General features: G+C 39.6%; 1 protein-coding gene across 1 annotated transcript in view; it reads right to left on the reverse strand.

Moving 5' to 3' along the window:
* Positions 1–16,928, reverse strand: part of klhdc8b (kelch domain containing 8B) — a 159,664-nt gene that overhangs the window by 113,218 nt on the left and 29,518 nt on the right. The window contains exon 2 of the mRNA XM_032568894.1: positions 13,629–14,817. Coding sequence (XP_032424785.1) covers positions 13,629–14,019 — 391 coding nt within the window. The 5' untranslated portion in view covers positions 14,020–14,817. The remainder of the gene's footprint in view (positions 1–13,628; positions 14,818–16,928) is intronic.

Below are 16,928 nucleotides of genomic sequence, written 5' to 3' on the forward strand. Positions count from 1 at the left end.
CCCCTGGTAAAAGCGCTTTGGCAGAGAGGATGAGGCGCAGCCAGAAGAGTCCACAGCAAATTGAGAGAGTCATCATACAGCAAGCTCACAGAATCAGTAATCTGGGCTCTAACTGTGAAGAGTCAGCACTGTGGTTCTTGGTCAAACTCTTCTAATCTTCAGCTAAACTTGGCCAAACTGGCCACCAGGAATATGATTGGTTTTGTCGCTTTTAAGGTGATTTGCCAACAAGCTCATCAGCATGCAACGTTCCAAGTGACTTTCTCGCCACAGTATGTCTTTCAATTTTTTCTTTTTTTTTTTTTTTTTTTAACTGCACAGACCTTTGCTCTGTTGCTCTTACTAACCTCAATGGTGACGATGCAGCTTATCCACAACATCTTTTTGAAGGGAGAAAAGGTTTCTCCTGAATGTTTTGCAGTCAGGATGTGTAGGTGGAGTGAGAAGCAGCAGTACTTATACCGATAACTGTGAGGGTGTTCTTCTCGGTTGAGAGAAATCTGGTGGTGCTCTGAACTCCACATGCCTTCAGGCTGCAGCGCGCTCCGGTCTATGAGGGCTAACATCAATGGAGAACTCGTATCCCCACCTCTTCTGCCGCAGACCCCTGTCCCATCCCGCACCCCCACATCCCCTTTGGAGGAGTGCTGAAAGTTTTGCTCAATATATGCATTTTCCAACGAGCTTGCCTTTTTTTTCCCCAAGGACAACTACCAGCAGTTTAAGATTTGATTTTAACGCTACACTGCAAAACACAAACACTTACCAATTATTTTTGATCCAGTTTCTAGTGCAAATATCTCAGTGTACTTGAATAAGACAAAACAAACTTGAAAGTAACTTTTCAGCAAGATCTAGAAGATTGTTTTAAGTCAATGAATCCCTAATATTAATTTTATAAAGTACTAGTTCCAATGACAGATTATTTCACCTATAACAAGAGAAAAAATGTCTTGTTGAAGTAATCTGCCATTAGAACTTGTACTTTTTTTTATCAATATTAAGGAATTATTGACTCATAGATATTCCTGAGAAGTTACTTGTAAATTAGTTTTGTCTTATTTCAAGTGTCCAATGATATTGCATTAGAAACTAGACCCAAAATACTTGGGAAGATTTTGTGTCTTTGCACAAAATCTAAACATAAAATATAAAAGACGTAAAGGCCCCCTTTAACGTTTCACTGAATTAAAAAAAATAAAAATTCTAATTTCATTGAGTCATCTCATGTATCAAAGCTTTGCAAAAATGTTCACTCCTATTGCACTTTTCCACACCGAGTTGTATCAGGATCTTATGAACTCGGTCCTGCATGTCTGAGATGTTCCACTGGTTGAACGCAGCTTTCTGAAACGGCTGCATCCTTCATCAACTCTGACCGTTTTGAGACACTTTTTACCTTTAACCAGGTAACAACTGTGACGTGAGCCGCCAACAGACCAGCTTTCCTCGTTCTTCTCCCTTTCCCCATAAATGTCTGATGCAACCAGGTGTCACTTGCATAAATTTGGTGCTTGTGCAGCTGGGGTAAAAAGAGAGTTCAGCTTCTTTCAATTTGCGCTCTTTAATATGTAACGGAATAAAAAAAAAAGACCAGATCCTTTCCAGGTTTTTAAATTATCAATTTATTACTTTAAATTAACTCCAACCACAAGGGTATTGTCCCAGACATTAAGCGATAACAGTGGAATTTTGAGACCATTTTCAGCTAATATGTTTCAACTAATAATGGCATAATAACGGAAGTATATGACTGTAACTGGAAGATATTTTAAAAATCCAAAATAATACACAAAAACAATAAATAAAAGGAGATTAAAAAAAAAACCATACACAAGCAAAACCATAAATAAGATAGATTATGAAGTCACTAAACAAAATTGCCTTTCAAAAAATATTAATCATAATGGCAATTATTAAGCTCAATTAATTTATTATGCAATTAATTAGTTGCTTATTGCAACAGGCTTATTGGTCAATACTGATATTGACTTGAAATGCAGGAGGACGAATCACATATACTTTTACAACTTATTTTGTAGAGTTGAATGATAGAAAAGTCTTGATGGAGTGACAGTGCTCTAATAGAGAACAACAGGTATGAGAACAACTGACCCATTTAGTACTGACCTCTGGGCTACTGAATGGAACTGCTGGAGAAGACTAAATGTTGGAGCAGACTAAATGCTGGCTCAAACTAAATGCTGAAGCAGACTAAATGCTGGATCAAACTAAATGCTGAAGCAGACTAAATGCTGGATCAAACTTTATGTTGGAGCAGACTAAATGTTGTAGCAGACTAAATGCTGGAACAGAGTATATGTTGGAGCAGACTAAATGCTGAGGTAGAGTGCCTCCATTAGGTGCTTACAGTATATCAGATATTTTAGATGCAGGCAGATATAATCCATGCATATTTTTTAGATGATCTCTAACCAATTTCCGATATCTATATCAGATTGGACACACCTACTAATAGTCATTGAGTAGTCAGCATAAATTACTCAGAATACCAAAGCATTGTACAGAATGTGCAATTCTGTCTGAGAGCCCAAACTGGGTCATACAAACAAAGAACAAATGTTGAATAAAACGAGTGGCCCAACATTCCTCTGCAATAGTATGACACACTGATCAGATTATGAGGAAAATGACAAGCTATTGCTGTTACAAATGGTTTCTGGGTACATCGTCTCCACTCAGTTTTTTATATTGTAAAGATTAAACTCTTGCATGCAGCAATCTTGTTTCAGGATTAGATTAGCTGCTTTAGTGCAATAACAGAACATTTGAGAGAACGGCAGACGACTGTGAGTTTCTTTCTACTGCGTATATCTCATATTAAAGCTGCACCATCTCGGCTGAGACATGAACATGCAAATATTCCAGCACATGGCCTCCGGCACAACATCTCAGCGTCAGCTCAGCTGGGCCACGCTATCAAAAGCAGCTGTCATCGGAGACTGATTCCTTGTACAGACAACGCTACGCTCAGCGTTGTGGGTTTTAAAATAGTCTACCTGAACAACAGGAAGTTTCAAACTTACTGCCTAGCTCTTTTTTAACACTATATTCTGTATGTTGCAATTTGAAAATGCATCAAAAGTTGTATTAAGAAACATCTAGCCCTGCTTATTAAATCTGCTGCAAGAGAGTCCATAGACGTTTGAAACTCCTTCAGAAAGTCTGGGGGCCAGTGATTGAGACCACTTTAAAAGATCACTAGAATGTCTGGCTGCCTTGATGTAAACTGCAAAGAATTGTAAGAAAGTAAATAACCAGTGTGACTTTAATCTGCTGAGCTGTCCTTGGGGACAAAGATTCCACAGAGAAAACCAACCTAAAAAACAGCTTATACAATCTGCATAAAAGTTCTGATTTAGTATTTCTTTGGGGAAACGGGGCTCCAGACTTTAAAGAATGCGGCTCTTCAAACATATAAAACATAAGAAATATGTTCTAGTTAGATTAGGTCAAAATTGACTATTTCATTTCCTCCAAGCAAAATTCTGTGTGGCCAAAGTCGATGGCAAGAAGGAAACATGTTAGAAGCTGTAGAGTGTTGTTCTAGCAACACATGAAATCTAACTCAAACATAGTGAAGTTACATGTTATACCTTCTTAAAGGGGCAGTATTATGTAAAAGCAAACATTTTTCAGTTTTATATAATTATTATATTATTATTCCCTCATCAAAAACATACCTGGAGTGTTGCCTTGATTCTTTCATGCATGTTTGATAAATTCTTTAATCTCCATGGCAACCATTCAGCTGTGCAAAATGCGTTGGTGGTCCTAGCCCCGCCTTCAAGACAGAGCCCCTCCTCAGAGCTGCAGTTTCTAAGCTTCCACCTCCCATGGCTGAGGAGGAGCAGAGCAAATGTCACGGTCAGAAAGCATGGGAAGCAGGGGGAATTGTCCCGTCAGACCAATAATTTCCGAAACTACACACGCGCAATAGAAAACATTGGGAAAGCGCACATGGGATCAGTGCAACGCCACCAGACCGCGCACAAAGTGAAAAAATTTGTGGGGTCCAAATGACACCATCTCTAGAGACCGTGAGAGGATTAAGAGTCATCCAGATAATCGACGTGTCCTTACGATTGTCGGAAGGGAGAAACTGAGACTGTACAGTGTAACCACTATTAAAGCCTGCTTTCTCAACAGAGCCTACAGCCTCTATCTTAGGAGGTTTTTTCTATGTCACACCTCTTTTTTTTTCCTCAACAAACGCTCTCCTGCAGCACTTTGAAGCCTTGACAGCACACTTTTATCTTGTGCCTTGTAGAAAACAACTTTATATTTCTCAGGAGCCTGACTGGGTTGTGGAGCAGAGTCGCCTTTCACTCAGTCGGTCTGCAAGGCGCCTCGCACTTCACTGTGCAGAGGCCAGCAGTCATTAATCACAGAGCAAAGCAGAAGGAAATTAGACTCATCGGTACAGTAGCGGTATGATATTTCTGAGCTGCGCTTCTGCGACAATTAGGGACGAGGCCTAAAAGCTCCATGGTGCAGAAACCAACACCTGCAGCGCAAAGAGGTTAGGGGGGAAATGTGGCATAATAGGGCCAAAGCCCAAAGACACACACACACACACACACACACACACACAGAGGAATATAGAGAAACAGTGGATATGGACTCTTTATGCAGCTGGATTTAGGAATAAAGACATAACATGAAACGGCACCAGGAGAGAGCTGAAAGGAGGAGAACACACATTCACACACATGCCTCCGCATTTCACTGTAGGCATGACACACACTCTCTGAAAAGCATGCTTTGCATAAGTCACACACACTCTCAGACATGTGCAACTATAACTCACATACCACCTCTGATTAGTCTAAAAACAAACACGGCAATCACACACTTGTTGCCAGGCAACAGCGATACCAGCTTGGTCTTTCAACCCCAAAAAAACGCAGAGCAAGTTGACAGACAGACAGGGAAACAGTGAGGGGGCGACCGGCGAGGGAGGCTGAGGGGCGAGGGGTGAAGAAACAGGAGGGGAAAGAGAGGAATTCCAAAAGCACATAAATTATAAAAATATGACATTCAAAATCACTTTTCCATGGAATTTGCCAAATGAAAATATTTACAATAAGAAATCACATCAGGACTTATTGTAAACATAACGTGATAATCCCTATAAATTAAACTGATTTAAGTCTCAAATCATCTTAAATTGTGAAAATATACGAAAAAAATGCAGCAACCAGGTCCTTAAAAGTTAACTAAAAATTATAAACCATATTTCATTCTTTGCACAGAACCTTAAACATATAGCCAGAGTTACAATGAAATAGCTTGGATCAAACAGCTAGAATGGCCTAGTCCAAGTCCAGGGCAAAATCTAACTTATAATCTTCGCTAGAGCGAAAAACCAAATGTTTTCGTCGGGCAACAGTCTTTAAAAGCCGTTTATGTCCTGAAGCCAACAAAATGAAATTCCTCGAGAGCCACAAAACCTGAATAACCAATCGAACGAAGACACCTAATAATGTTCTTTACCTCATATGACAATTGTTTTTTTATAGTTAAAGTACCAGATATTTACTCCTATGTTCAGGGGTTAGCACAAAGCAGCTTTTATAAAGACAGAGTAAAAACCTTTTCTTGAAATAAACCATACATATTTATTAAGGAAATTTGTGAAATAAAGACTAAAACAAAAAAAATTAATATTATTCTGCAATTACTAAGAGTCAAACACATTATTCTGACAACATTCTGATTTAAATTATTCTGTTACTTTTTTTCACTCCCATCGTCAGCATAAATCTAATACCAGTAAACAATGAAATGCACCATCGTCATCCTACCACTTCCTGTCTTCTGCTTTGTCTTTTCCACCAGTAGTAACATCCGGTTGTTGGTCATGTGACATTCCAGTTTTGCGAATTACACTGATTTTGATACAGCTGAAAAACCACCTCATACTAGCACAAAAACGGAAAGCAAATTTTTTCAAAATTGGCAGGTTTCCATTAAGCAAATTTATTTTTGTAATTCCAATCTGTGCAATTACATGGTCAGTAGAAACGCATACTGACTACTCAGTCGCACAGTGAACCCCAATCTTTTCACGGTTCTGTACAGTATATGCAGATTCTCTTAGGGAACGTAACTCAATTGTTTGCAGAAGACCTGCCTACTTGCAGATTTTTTTTTGTAGAACATAGCTAAAATATTTGAAAGGAAATCGAGTTTGGGAAGCTGAAAAACCTTGGACAGTGTTACTTAACATGGCTAGTTCTCGCAAAACAACCAATCTAGGAACGTCATTCCTTTTCCTTGGTGCCTTTTTGGTTGTTCCCCCAACAGCAAGGTAACAAGGACTGTGGTAGTGCCAGGGTGGTTTCCACTGTGTATATTAAGGTATATTTGGTGTTTGAACTATTAAACTTGGCCGTTATAAGCATTTTTTGAGGAGTCTAAAATGGTCGCAAATTTCAGCTTTTCACCACGGTTGTGGTCCCTATGCACCCCCTCCTTATCAGTAGTTATTTCATGTAGCTATGATCATCTCTGCTTTCCTATTTTTGTGGTTTAAGGGTTAAAACATTTATTTTATTTATAACATCACACCCATTTACTAAAAATGTATATTAGATTTTTGAAAGTTGTTTCATTCGACTCTTCTTGTCCAAGTCATAGTTTATCACTTTTCTTAATTAGAGATGCACTGCATCCACACCGAGGATGGGCTGCTTTCCTTTGAATATAAATCCGACCTGTAAATGTCATAGCAACCCAAGTAGAATATGTTAGTTGCCTATAAAACTGGAAGCACAAGAAGATAAACAACCTGGTGGCAATAAATCTCCACTGAACTGCAGGGCGAGACGTGGTGCAACGAAATGATGTTAATAAGAGGTGACATTACCACAGAAGCGGAGAGCAGTGTAAGAATAACAAGAAGTTTATGTTATGTGATGACCACATATTATTTTTGATATCTGAAAATGCATCATAAAACTGGTTTTGCACACCACTAAAGGGGTCTCAGATTTTAAAGTTGGGGTCAAATACACAACATACAGTAAAGAAACGTCGACAGTGATACTTGTTCTGAATAAATCAAGTATGAATAAAATTTCTTATCCATATTTGGACAATTTATTCCTCAAACATCGTGAATAAAATTGATTAGTTCTTTGTAAAAAAAAAAATTACTCAAAGTTTGTTTTCCTTTTTTTCATGAATAAAAACTGCATGATTCTGAGTGGAACACTAATCCAACAGACCAAAAAGTACTACGAATAAGGGGATGTGTGCATTGGCCAGGTCCTGTTGACTTGTGTTCATAGAAATACGTAACAAGACGTTACCCAAAATAAGCAACATCTGGACAGTGATCTCAAAAATTCCTTGGCAAAATCCAACCAAACACCACATTTGTTTTGTTTTTTTGTTTTGTTTAGTTTTGGGGGTTTTTGGCATGTGTAACACCATCAAGCCACCACAACACCCACACTCCAATGCCTACAGTGTCTTTCTCCTCCTACTGGTCCTGTCAAACTGTCAGTACAAATATATTGGCATCATTTTGTGTGTGTGTGTGTATGTGTGTAAACACACACTGTTTACACACTGACTTTGCCTTGAGCCGAGGATTAGTTCACTTTCACAAGTATTGTGCTTTGCAATTTAGCAAAACATGCACACATCAAGGTAGAATTTGGTTCCATGTGTGTCTAACAGATCGGTGTAGTGTTAGACAGTGTTGTTTTCTACTTAGGCCAAACTATTTAAACCTTTTTTTCCACATATTTGCTGTATCCCCTTCAGGGCTTGAGGCAAACTGTAAACAGAACTTCATACAATGACTTTCTTCCTGCCTATCTCCCATAAAAGAAAAACTTGTGGCAGACGCGACTAATAGCTATCATCTTAACTGACTCTGCAGCTTCCTGCAGCTCATCTAGACCAGCGTTCCCCAATCCTGGTCCTGAAGACACACTGCCCTGCATGTTTTAGATGTTTCCCTGCTTCAATATGTCTGATTCAGATGATTGCAGCTCACCAAACAGTTGTTAAGCAACCATCAATTGGAATCAGCTGAGCTGCAGCAAGGAAACACCTAAAACATGCAGGGCCGTGTGTCTTCAGGACCAGGGTTGGGAAGCACTGCTCTAGTGTTACCAAAAGTCTTTTGGTCACTTGTCTGATTAAAGGCTCTCCCATACTTCGGTTATGTGGTTGCAGGTTTCATACCTGGCACAGACCACCTGGGGCAACCCCTTCTGCTCCAATATATGTCACGACATATATTGGTCAAGGAGTGGACGCCACATTTTTCCTGCAAACAGTCTCGTCCATGTACAACGACTTTCCAATTTCCATCCATAAGTTTTAAGCCATTTATCAATCTATGTAGGTGTGTGTGAAGAATCATACAAATGTGTGTCATTTCTCAATGTCTGATAAAAGTTCCTCAAAAGTATTTATGTCACTTGCAGAGCCAAACCTGGATAGTGGCAACGGACAAATATAAACATTCCTGTCAAAGTGCAATTCCACATAAAATATGCCTGCACACTTCTGACCAATCACACAACGTATCACACAACGCTCTGCCAAAATAGTTTGACCCGAACCTGGGATTGAAAAGGGGAATAAGATGCCTCCTCGCAAACAAGATGATGCAAGTTTTGTCATGTGACTACGTCAATAAGATGATGACCATTTTGAAGTTTTGGCTGAAGTATGGGAGAACCCTAATGCTCTCCTTGTCCACCTTGTCAGTTCAGATGGAACAGCAATGTCTTGGGAGGTTTGAAGTTGTTGGCAAACTCTTTCCATTTTCAGATGATGAATTGAATAGTGTAAAAATCTGCATCCTTTCATATTCCACTTGGCATTTATAATCTACTTTGTCTTCATCTCTCATATAAAATCCCCCCCAAAATAGATTGAAGATAGTGGTTTCTATGTGACCTAATATAGAGAAAGTTAAGTGGTATTCAAAAAGAGGAACCACGGTATTTTCCAACTACATGGGAATCACAGGCAGGCTTCACAAAGCCTCCCTGGTAAGGTGGTTCTGGAGGGAAGGGTCCGCTGGACAGTTGAACCTCAGATTCAGGAGGAATAATGTGGATTTATTCCTGGTCATGAAACACTGGACCAGTTCAAGGCTGTTTACATGTGTTTTATGAACTTGGAGAAGGAAAATGGAGTAGTTTCTGGAGAGATTTATGTTTCCCACACTAATGAACATGACACTTACAGTACGTACCATGCTGCGATTCAGACTTAAAGGATGTGAATAAAACACAACATGGCGTTGATCTCGCCTCCTGTCTGTCAGACTCAATGACCAGAGTTCCTGGTGCTGCCCTTCACTGCTCGTCTCATCTGTCTTTGTGAACTATCAGACAGCTGCCCATGAAGTGATCCATTTCCTTTCATTTCAGATTCCTCACTTCACCATACTCTGATTCCATATAGCAATACCTTAGTGTATTCATTTCTCTGTATCGCTTTGCTTCTACTCTTTGTACCTTATGCGTCTGCTTTACTGACGGACTTTCATAGATTTTGGCTTTGTTTGTTGTTGTATTGACTAGCTTGTTTAGCTGCCATTGTAAGAGCATTTAGTCTAGTTGTTTTCTTCTGCAGAGGAATAAACAGAGCTCTGCTTTGATTTATTGCATTTGTGAATTATCATCGCCCAGAGGCACTTTGTCTTTTTAAGTTTCTTTATTATATTAGTGAGCAATTTAGAACTTTTCTGAACCAAAGCAACTTGATTTGTATTGCCATTCTCCACCCTTAGTGATCTGGGACTTAACAGCCTACTAAACAGGCAACTTGTTGCCTTTGTTCTGGTAAAATGAAACAACACCAGAAGAGTCATATACATCTGACATCCTTACATTTATTAAAATGTTTCTTTTTTCTGTCAACACAGAGAAAATATATGCCAAGTCTTCTGTTACGGTTTATTCAAGGTACCTGCAGGTTTGAGCAAGTCAAATTTAAGACCTTTTAAGATCTTTTTATGGCCAAAAAACTAGAAATACAGGGGATTTTTGGGGGATCCTCTTGTATTATAATCAAACATAATTGAATATTACACTTGATTGTAATACAGGCAAAATGAAGCATAATGCAAATATTGTGAAATTTCTGGGGTCTGTTTGTGACTCTTGGGATCTACTTTGTGATTTTCACACTGCATACGACTAGTCTCGTCATCAACCCAAAGTGATGATGACTTTCATCTGACGCTGCTGTTTGTGGCTCCCTGTGTGCCAGGCCCATCACACATGATAGACACAAAAAAGCTAGCTAGCTAGCAAGGGTATATTAGCTGCTGGTTGCCAGTATCTTCAACAGCCTTGAGCCACAGAACGCAATGAAAATATCTGAACGCAATGATAGCTTTACCTTGACAGAAATGTCTAGAGAAACACAAACAATGTATGAGATTAAATAGTCCTGTCACAACAAATTTTAAGACCTGTGATTAACTTATTTAAGGCCAACTTACATTTTATTTAATGAATTTAAGACTTTCCTTTTAGATACATGAACTTAAGAACTTTTAAGAATGGGGGAACACCTTGTTATTGTATTTTCTATAAAATTAGTGTTTAATTGATTTGCAAATTACCGCATATTATTTTGTTACTAATTGCACACCTTGGTATAAGAGCAAAGCATAGACATTAAGTCTTTCAGTGCCCTATTTATCTTGAATTGTTTCTTTAAAGTTAGATTGAAAATTCTTGATTTTTAGTCACTTGATCTAATGCTTCAGAGTGTGACGACTGACATGGTTTCATGTTTTGACATATTTGTACAATAATTCATCACCCCATTCATCAGTACATGAAACTCTGGTGACTCTAATAACATCATAAAATGTTATTCTGATTAGCATTGCACTTAGACGCTCCTGTGTTCTGTTCTTAGCCTTCAACACGAGTTCATATTGCGGGTAAATAAAAGAAGAAAAAAAAAAGAAAGGCTCATCACAGAAATGCGCCCTCAATCTTTCTCTATTACCTTGAAAGGTCACATTGATTCTTCACTTTATCTGGTTGGCTGGCAACAGTATGCTGCCTGACATGTAAACACAGGAAACAGCAGGGAGGAAATGCCTCAGCCTGTGTGTCATGCTTCTAGTTTTCTCTCTGCACTCTTTCTGCTCTCAGTCGTCTAAAATGTAAACACTTCAAACTTCACATTTTTTCACTTAAAAAGATGTTGTACAGACGTAGTTTTGTCTGCACAACATGTAGTTAGCTGGTTGTTTTCTTCACTCCATCTGCATCACTTTCCCACAATTCTTTTCTTTATTTTAAGCTTATTGCTCCATACCAGCTCACTCTACTTATTAATGCTTCATTGGATTTTTCAATGGACTTCCAATAAATGTTTTTTTTTCTAATTGTCCAAACCTTGTAAAGAATCATCTTCAATGAGTTCTATGCAGTGAGAAAATGGACAATATGCAGCATATATTTTGGAGACATTAAAGAAGGAGTTCAATGTAGGAAATACCAGCATGAATCATCAAGGAGTCATTTTATCATCTTCTGGATTTGGATTTTGTATGAACAGTGATTTAATAAAGAAAATAAAACAATTTCAAAACAATGTAAAAAAAAAAAAAGAATAAATTAAACTGCCCATCCATTATAAAGCATCAAACCAAAAAATGACTGATTCATTCTTCCATTAGATTCAGGACTAGAGCTGGGGAATCAATTCAAAAATATCGACACCTGGTCAGTATAGTCATAGTGTGAATTATATTTATATACGTTTGTTTTTCTTCTAGAAATATTGCAGCTAAAATGACTTCTGACCCTTTTTTGAAAGAAGCCATCGGTTCAAATAAATTTACGTTGGGCCAAACTTACAACATTTTTTACAAAAACTAATTTTGAAAGTATTGTTTTAGGAAACTACCACATCTTATGCACTTAGCAGAAGTTTCCATATTCTATAAAACTCCACGTTGTGAACAGGAAGAGTTTTATGAATCAGCATACACTCTTTAGCCCCTTAAAGCCAGAAAACACCTGGGAAATGTGAATTAAGCCCCAGTATGTTTATTCAGTCAAGGCAGACTGAATGCTGATCGACTCTTCCACATGAAAAATCCTCTGCCACATTCAAGAAAGCCTGGACACAAACAGAGATATATTAACTGACATATCCACCAATTTCCTCAGGTTTAACTATTGACCAACTGACAATCCAGATGCCGGCCTCAGACGCCGGTGCTGTGTGCTCCGAGGAAAAAGCTTTGTCACTTCTTATGAGCAGCATGAAATCTCAGCGACTTTCAGCACTAACCACTTATGAGTGACTTCCACTAAAAAGACACTTCAACCCCTAGAAGCCCTGATGGGACTTCTTCCGAATGTATCGAATTATTTAGCTCACTTTAGCGTTTCACAGATTTGGGTTCGTCAGTGCTGCTGTGCCAAAACAGCTGGATTCTCCACTGCAACTCTTAATTAGTCTACTTGAGGCAATTTGTAGTTATTGATGGATTGAATCCACAGATAAATGCAGATAAACTCATTGCAGCAGCGAAGCGACTTTGATAAAGTGCCTTGCAAACATTTTTCATTTTTCTAAACAAACATCGCTGTTTTTAATCTTATTAGGCAACTGGTTACATTTTTGGAGGGGAGGTGGGGCGCACGGGTATCGAGGTAGAAAAGGGGGTGAGCACAAATGAATGTGATGTTAATTCATTCCATAAAGTCTCAACAAAATCCACTGAGGTTTGTGGATGTAGAATTACAATATGTAAATCAGTTCAAGGTGTTACTACTTTTGCAAGAAATGGTCCACTCACTCAGACCATTTCAGAACCTGTGAGGCCCCACACGACATTTAAAAATCTTGGATATATTTTTGCATTTTAGTCATACAGTGTGGCGTCAACTCAAACAGCAAAGACAACACATCACAAACAAACTGATTTCATTTGCTAACATGCAGATGTCAGATGGAAAATCTCCCAAAACCTCGAGACCAAACACGAGTTCAGAGTAAACAAACATGGCCGACTGGGAAGAGGCCATAGCGATAAATGGCTTGTGGATTATATTTAATAGAGAAAAGACACTACAAAGACGTCTCCGACATTCACCGAACTTTCTGGTTCGTCATGCCAGTTGCTTTGTCTTCTTTATTTAGAATTCCCCTCCATGTTTCTGCCACCTCGCTTTATGATTGGCTACACGTCAGACTCAACGTGTTGTGTTATCGTTTGTCCCTGGGAGGACACCATACATACTGCGATATCGGGCCAAGACAATCCAACATGTTGAATATCTTATTTTAGATCAAAGCGGTCCCAACAACTTCCAGAGCGGACAAGATCACTCCTAACACACCACACACGGCAGGAAAATATCTTAAGATTATCTTTAGTACCCGCCCGATACTCGGGCATCAAGGCAGTTCTAAGAGTTCCAAAGCTATCGTTCACTTATTACTCTTTCAACAATATGACAATGCTATGATTTTAAAAGTCAGCAGACTTTTACTCAAAGTTAACATCTCGAAAATCATGAAAGCAATTTCTACAACTTCTCAGAAGAGAGCAGCTGCATGAAACGTCTCAAACACTGATTCCGCCGCCTTACCTCTCTCCACGGCGGTGACTCCCATAGAAGGCTGACCTAGACTGGCCTTCGTCTCCCACTTGCCCTCATCGGGGTGGTACATTTCCACAGAGGCCAGCGGGGTCTGTTGCTGGTTCATTCCTCCGAGCACCATCACCTGTCCCCCAAGAGCCACGGCTGAAGCCCCCGCCCGCGCAATGGTGAGCGGGGGCAGCTGGCTCCATGTCTGGCTCTCAACGTCCAGGACTTCCACGCTGTCCAGGGGCATGCCGGTCTCGCTGCAGCCCCCAAGCACGTAGAGCAGGCCCTCATGGTATACAGGCGTGCAGTAGACACGGCGCTGCGACATGGGGGGGAATTGCTCCCAGTGCAGGGACTTGACAGGACTCACCGCCATCTCCTGTACAGGCATGTCTCCAGGGCCGAGAGGAGGGGACGCACCATCACACGCCGAGCTGGAGACGGAGAGCCGGAGGGCGGAGAAGATGGGAGCAGGATAAGGCGAAGCGGTGCGCGGGGTACAGCAAGGTGGAATAAAGGAGAAAAAGGAGAAACAAGCCGGAGAGCAGACAGAAACGTGAGGACGGCGAGCAGAGTGGTCCTCAAAGTTCCTCACTTCCAGATGTCATGAATCTTTCCCTCTCCAAATGTTTTATTCATCCAGCCGTTGATGTTTTGGAGCACAAAAGCCATCTGCCCTACTGTGGCTTTGGTTCCCTCCTCTTCCTCCTGGCAAGTTATTTTGAGTAAAATTGGGTTTAAATGTAGTCCTTATGAAAAATAAAAGATGTGTTTGAGGAGGAAACCCAGAAGCTTTGACTAGAAAAAACTCCAGAGTCTGAAGAATAAACAACCCAAGGAGAAAAGTGACCATAAGATCAAGGAGAACTGACCTTTATTTGGGTCTCAACAATGGCAGAAACACTCTTCCAGGCGGTAAAGGCAATATTTCAACTCCTCAGCATCAGCTCTGAATGTTTATTTACATCCAAACGATGGAGTCAACAGTTCGGGGAAAGAAATCCTTGATAGCTGAATGCAAGTCTTTAAAAAAAAAGCCCTACGAGAGTTCAGTAAGTACATGACGTCTTTTCATTTGAAAGGAGTTTGCGTCACCTTTAATTAAAAGTAGAACTCCACCACTGTGACTTCTGAACTCCGTGCCTCGTAGCTTCCTGGTGGCTTTGGCGAGGATGAGACTCTCTGGGACCTGGAAGGGGAAAAAAAACAGTCCTGGGTGAGACGAGGGAGAAAGACATAACATCTGAAGACAGATGTAAATATGCGCCGTTGCACAAACAGAATGTGAATTTCTTATTTTCACATTTATCTCCCACAAACCTACCCTGTCAGTTCTTTATTTAACAAGAGGTGACATGAAAATAAAAAGGCTTTTCTGAGCTTCTCCTCGCTTTCCGGGTGAGTTGGAGGTTAAATGTTTCTTAATAGAACTGTCCTGCTTTGCATTTAAATCATTTAAGCCTGGGTCAAATGTTTCAGGTGTCCTCCTGCTAATATCTTGTAATAAGAATATAATTGTTCCATTTCTCTGGACAGGCTTTGTGTCGCTGAATCGGGTTAGAAAGCTTCGGGGGTCACACATTTTTCAGTTCTTTCTACAATTCTTCCATGACACTGACTTTAGGAGCTTTGAAAAAAAATCTTTCCAGTAGTTAAGCTTTTTTGCCTTTAAGCCAGTGTCCCACAGTTCTGTAACTGTGTCACAAAGTGTGCACTTTCTGGATGCTGACTTGAGAGAAAGCATTCACCTATTTGAGGAATTCTGCTTCTTCTGATGCTGTGCAGCAAAAATACAGTTTACTTTGTTTTTTCCTTTCTGGTGATGATAAGAAGAAAGTTCATGTCACTTTTAAATTCTACAGTTTTACAGTACAATAAATTGATCCAGTGTGTCCATTTCTATGAAAGCAGGTCGTTTCACAGTTTTCTGGTCTAATGATGGACATCAGCAATGACCTTAGAAAGGCAGTTGTCTATAATAATCTTTTCAAACAACTTGAAGTCCACCAATCATCAGCTAAACCAATTATTCACGACTGGAAAACACTGAAGATGTCTGGCAATTTTCCCCAAGTGTGGCCATCTTACCAAATTCTCCGTTAAAAATCAGTGGTCACTTTTTAGTGAAACATCATCAGAGAAACGTCAAAAAACCCAGGAGCTCCATATTGAAATCTGCATGCCTAAATTGCATGCCAGTGTGCACAGATGATTACTTCATCCCAGAGGGAAGACCTTTTAACCTTCAAAACAAAGAAGATACACTGGTAAACCTCTAATTATGCGAACAAAAAGAGCTGATTTGTTTCCATTTTAATTCAACCACAAGAGCCAGTCCAACACACAATAATCATTGAAACTCCACAAGCACAAAAAATGATACTTGTGTTTTTTTTCCCCCACAGCTTGCCGTTTCTTTCTCAGCATGGCTTGTTGCTGCCGTCAGTTTTAGACTGAGTGAGCTGCTTCCGTCTGTAAATGCTAGCTAATGGGAAACTAAATAGAGCTGTGCTCATTCCTGCAGTTAAACTTCTACCACTGTGTTGTGTTTGTATCACTCTCTGTCAGAGCAGGAGCTGAGAAACAAACACTCCTGACCGCTGATGTTATTTGACTAAAGAACAGAATATGGATTGGACGCCGTTCCACTGCAGACAAAAGCCACTTATTAGTGCGTGTTAGTGGGATTTGATCCACTCAGAGAGCAATCTTACTGGTAAATTCCTCTGCTGCATTCTACCCTGAAAAGCTGTAGGGAGAAAATTTACTCGGATTCAAACAGAGCCCTTCACAACATTAAACACATCTCAGAATGCTGAGTTTGACTGAGTGGGTGGGAACCTGTAATCATGTCAGTGTTCACCAATGGACCAAAAGTCCATTGGTGAACACTTTTATAATCACATTCGGTCTTTTGGCTGCGTTTCCATTACAAGTGTGCATAAAACTGTCAGAGAAAACCCCACATTTTTGCAATTGCGGTATTTCCATAGAAAACAAAAAAGGCAAGTAAAATCATACATGGATATGTTTGTTAACATAATTAACAATTTAGTCATTAGAAAAATATGCCACACCATCGTCCTCCAACTACCTTCCATTGTCGTCTTCTTCGTGTTTTGTGTCAGTGGCAACATCCAGTTATTGATCACGTGACTCGTGTGTTTCGAAAAAAGTATTTCACTTGCAGTTTTGCTAAATAAATCAATTTCAATATGGCTAAAAAAAAAACAAAAAAAAACACATCATCCCAACAGAAAAACCTTTTTGACAGCAACGACATTAAATTTTTTTTAACAA

Source organism: Xiphophorus hellerii, chromosome 1 (genome assembly GCF_003331165.1).
Source record: "Xiphophorus hellerii strain 12219 chromosome 1, Xiphophorus_hellerii-4.1, whole genome shotgun sequence".
Taxonomy (NCBI): Eukaryota; Metazoa; Chordata; class Actinopteri; order Cyprinodontiformes; family Poeciliidae; genus Xiphophorus; species Xiphophorus hellerii.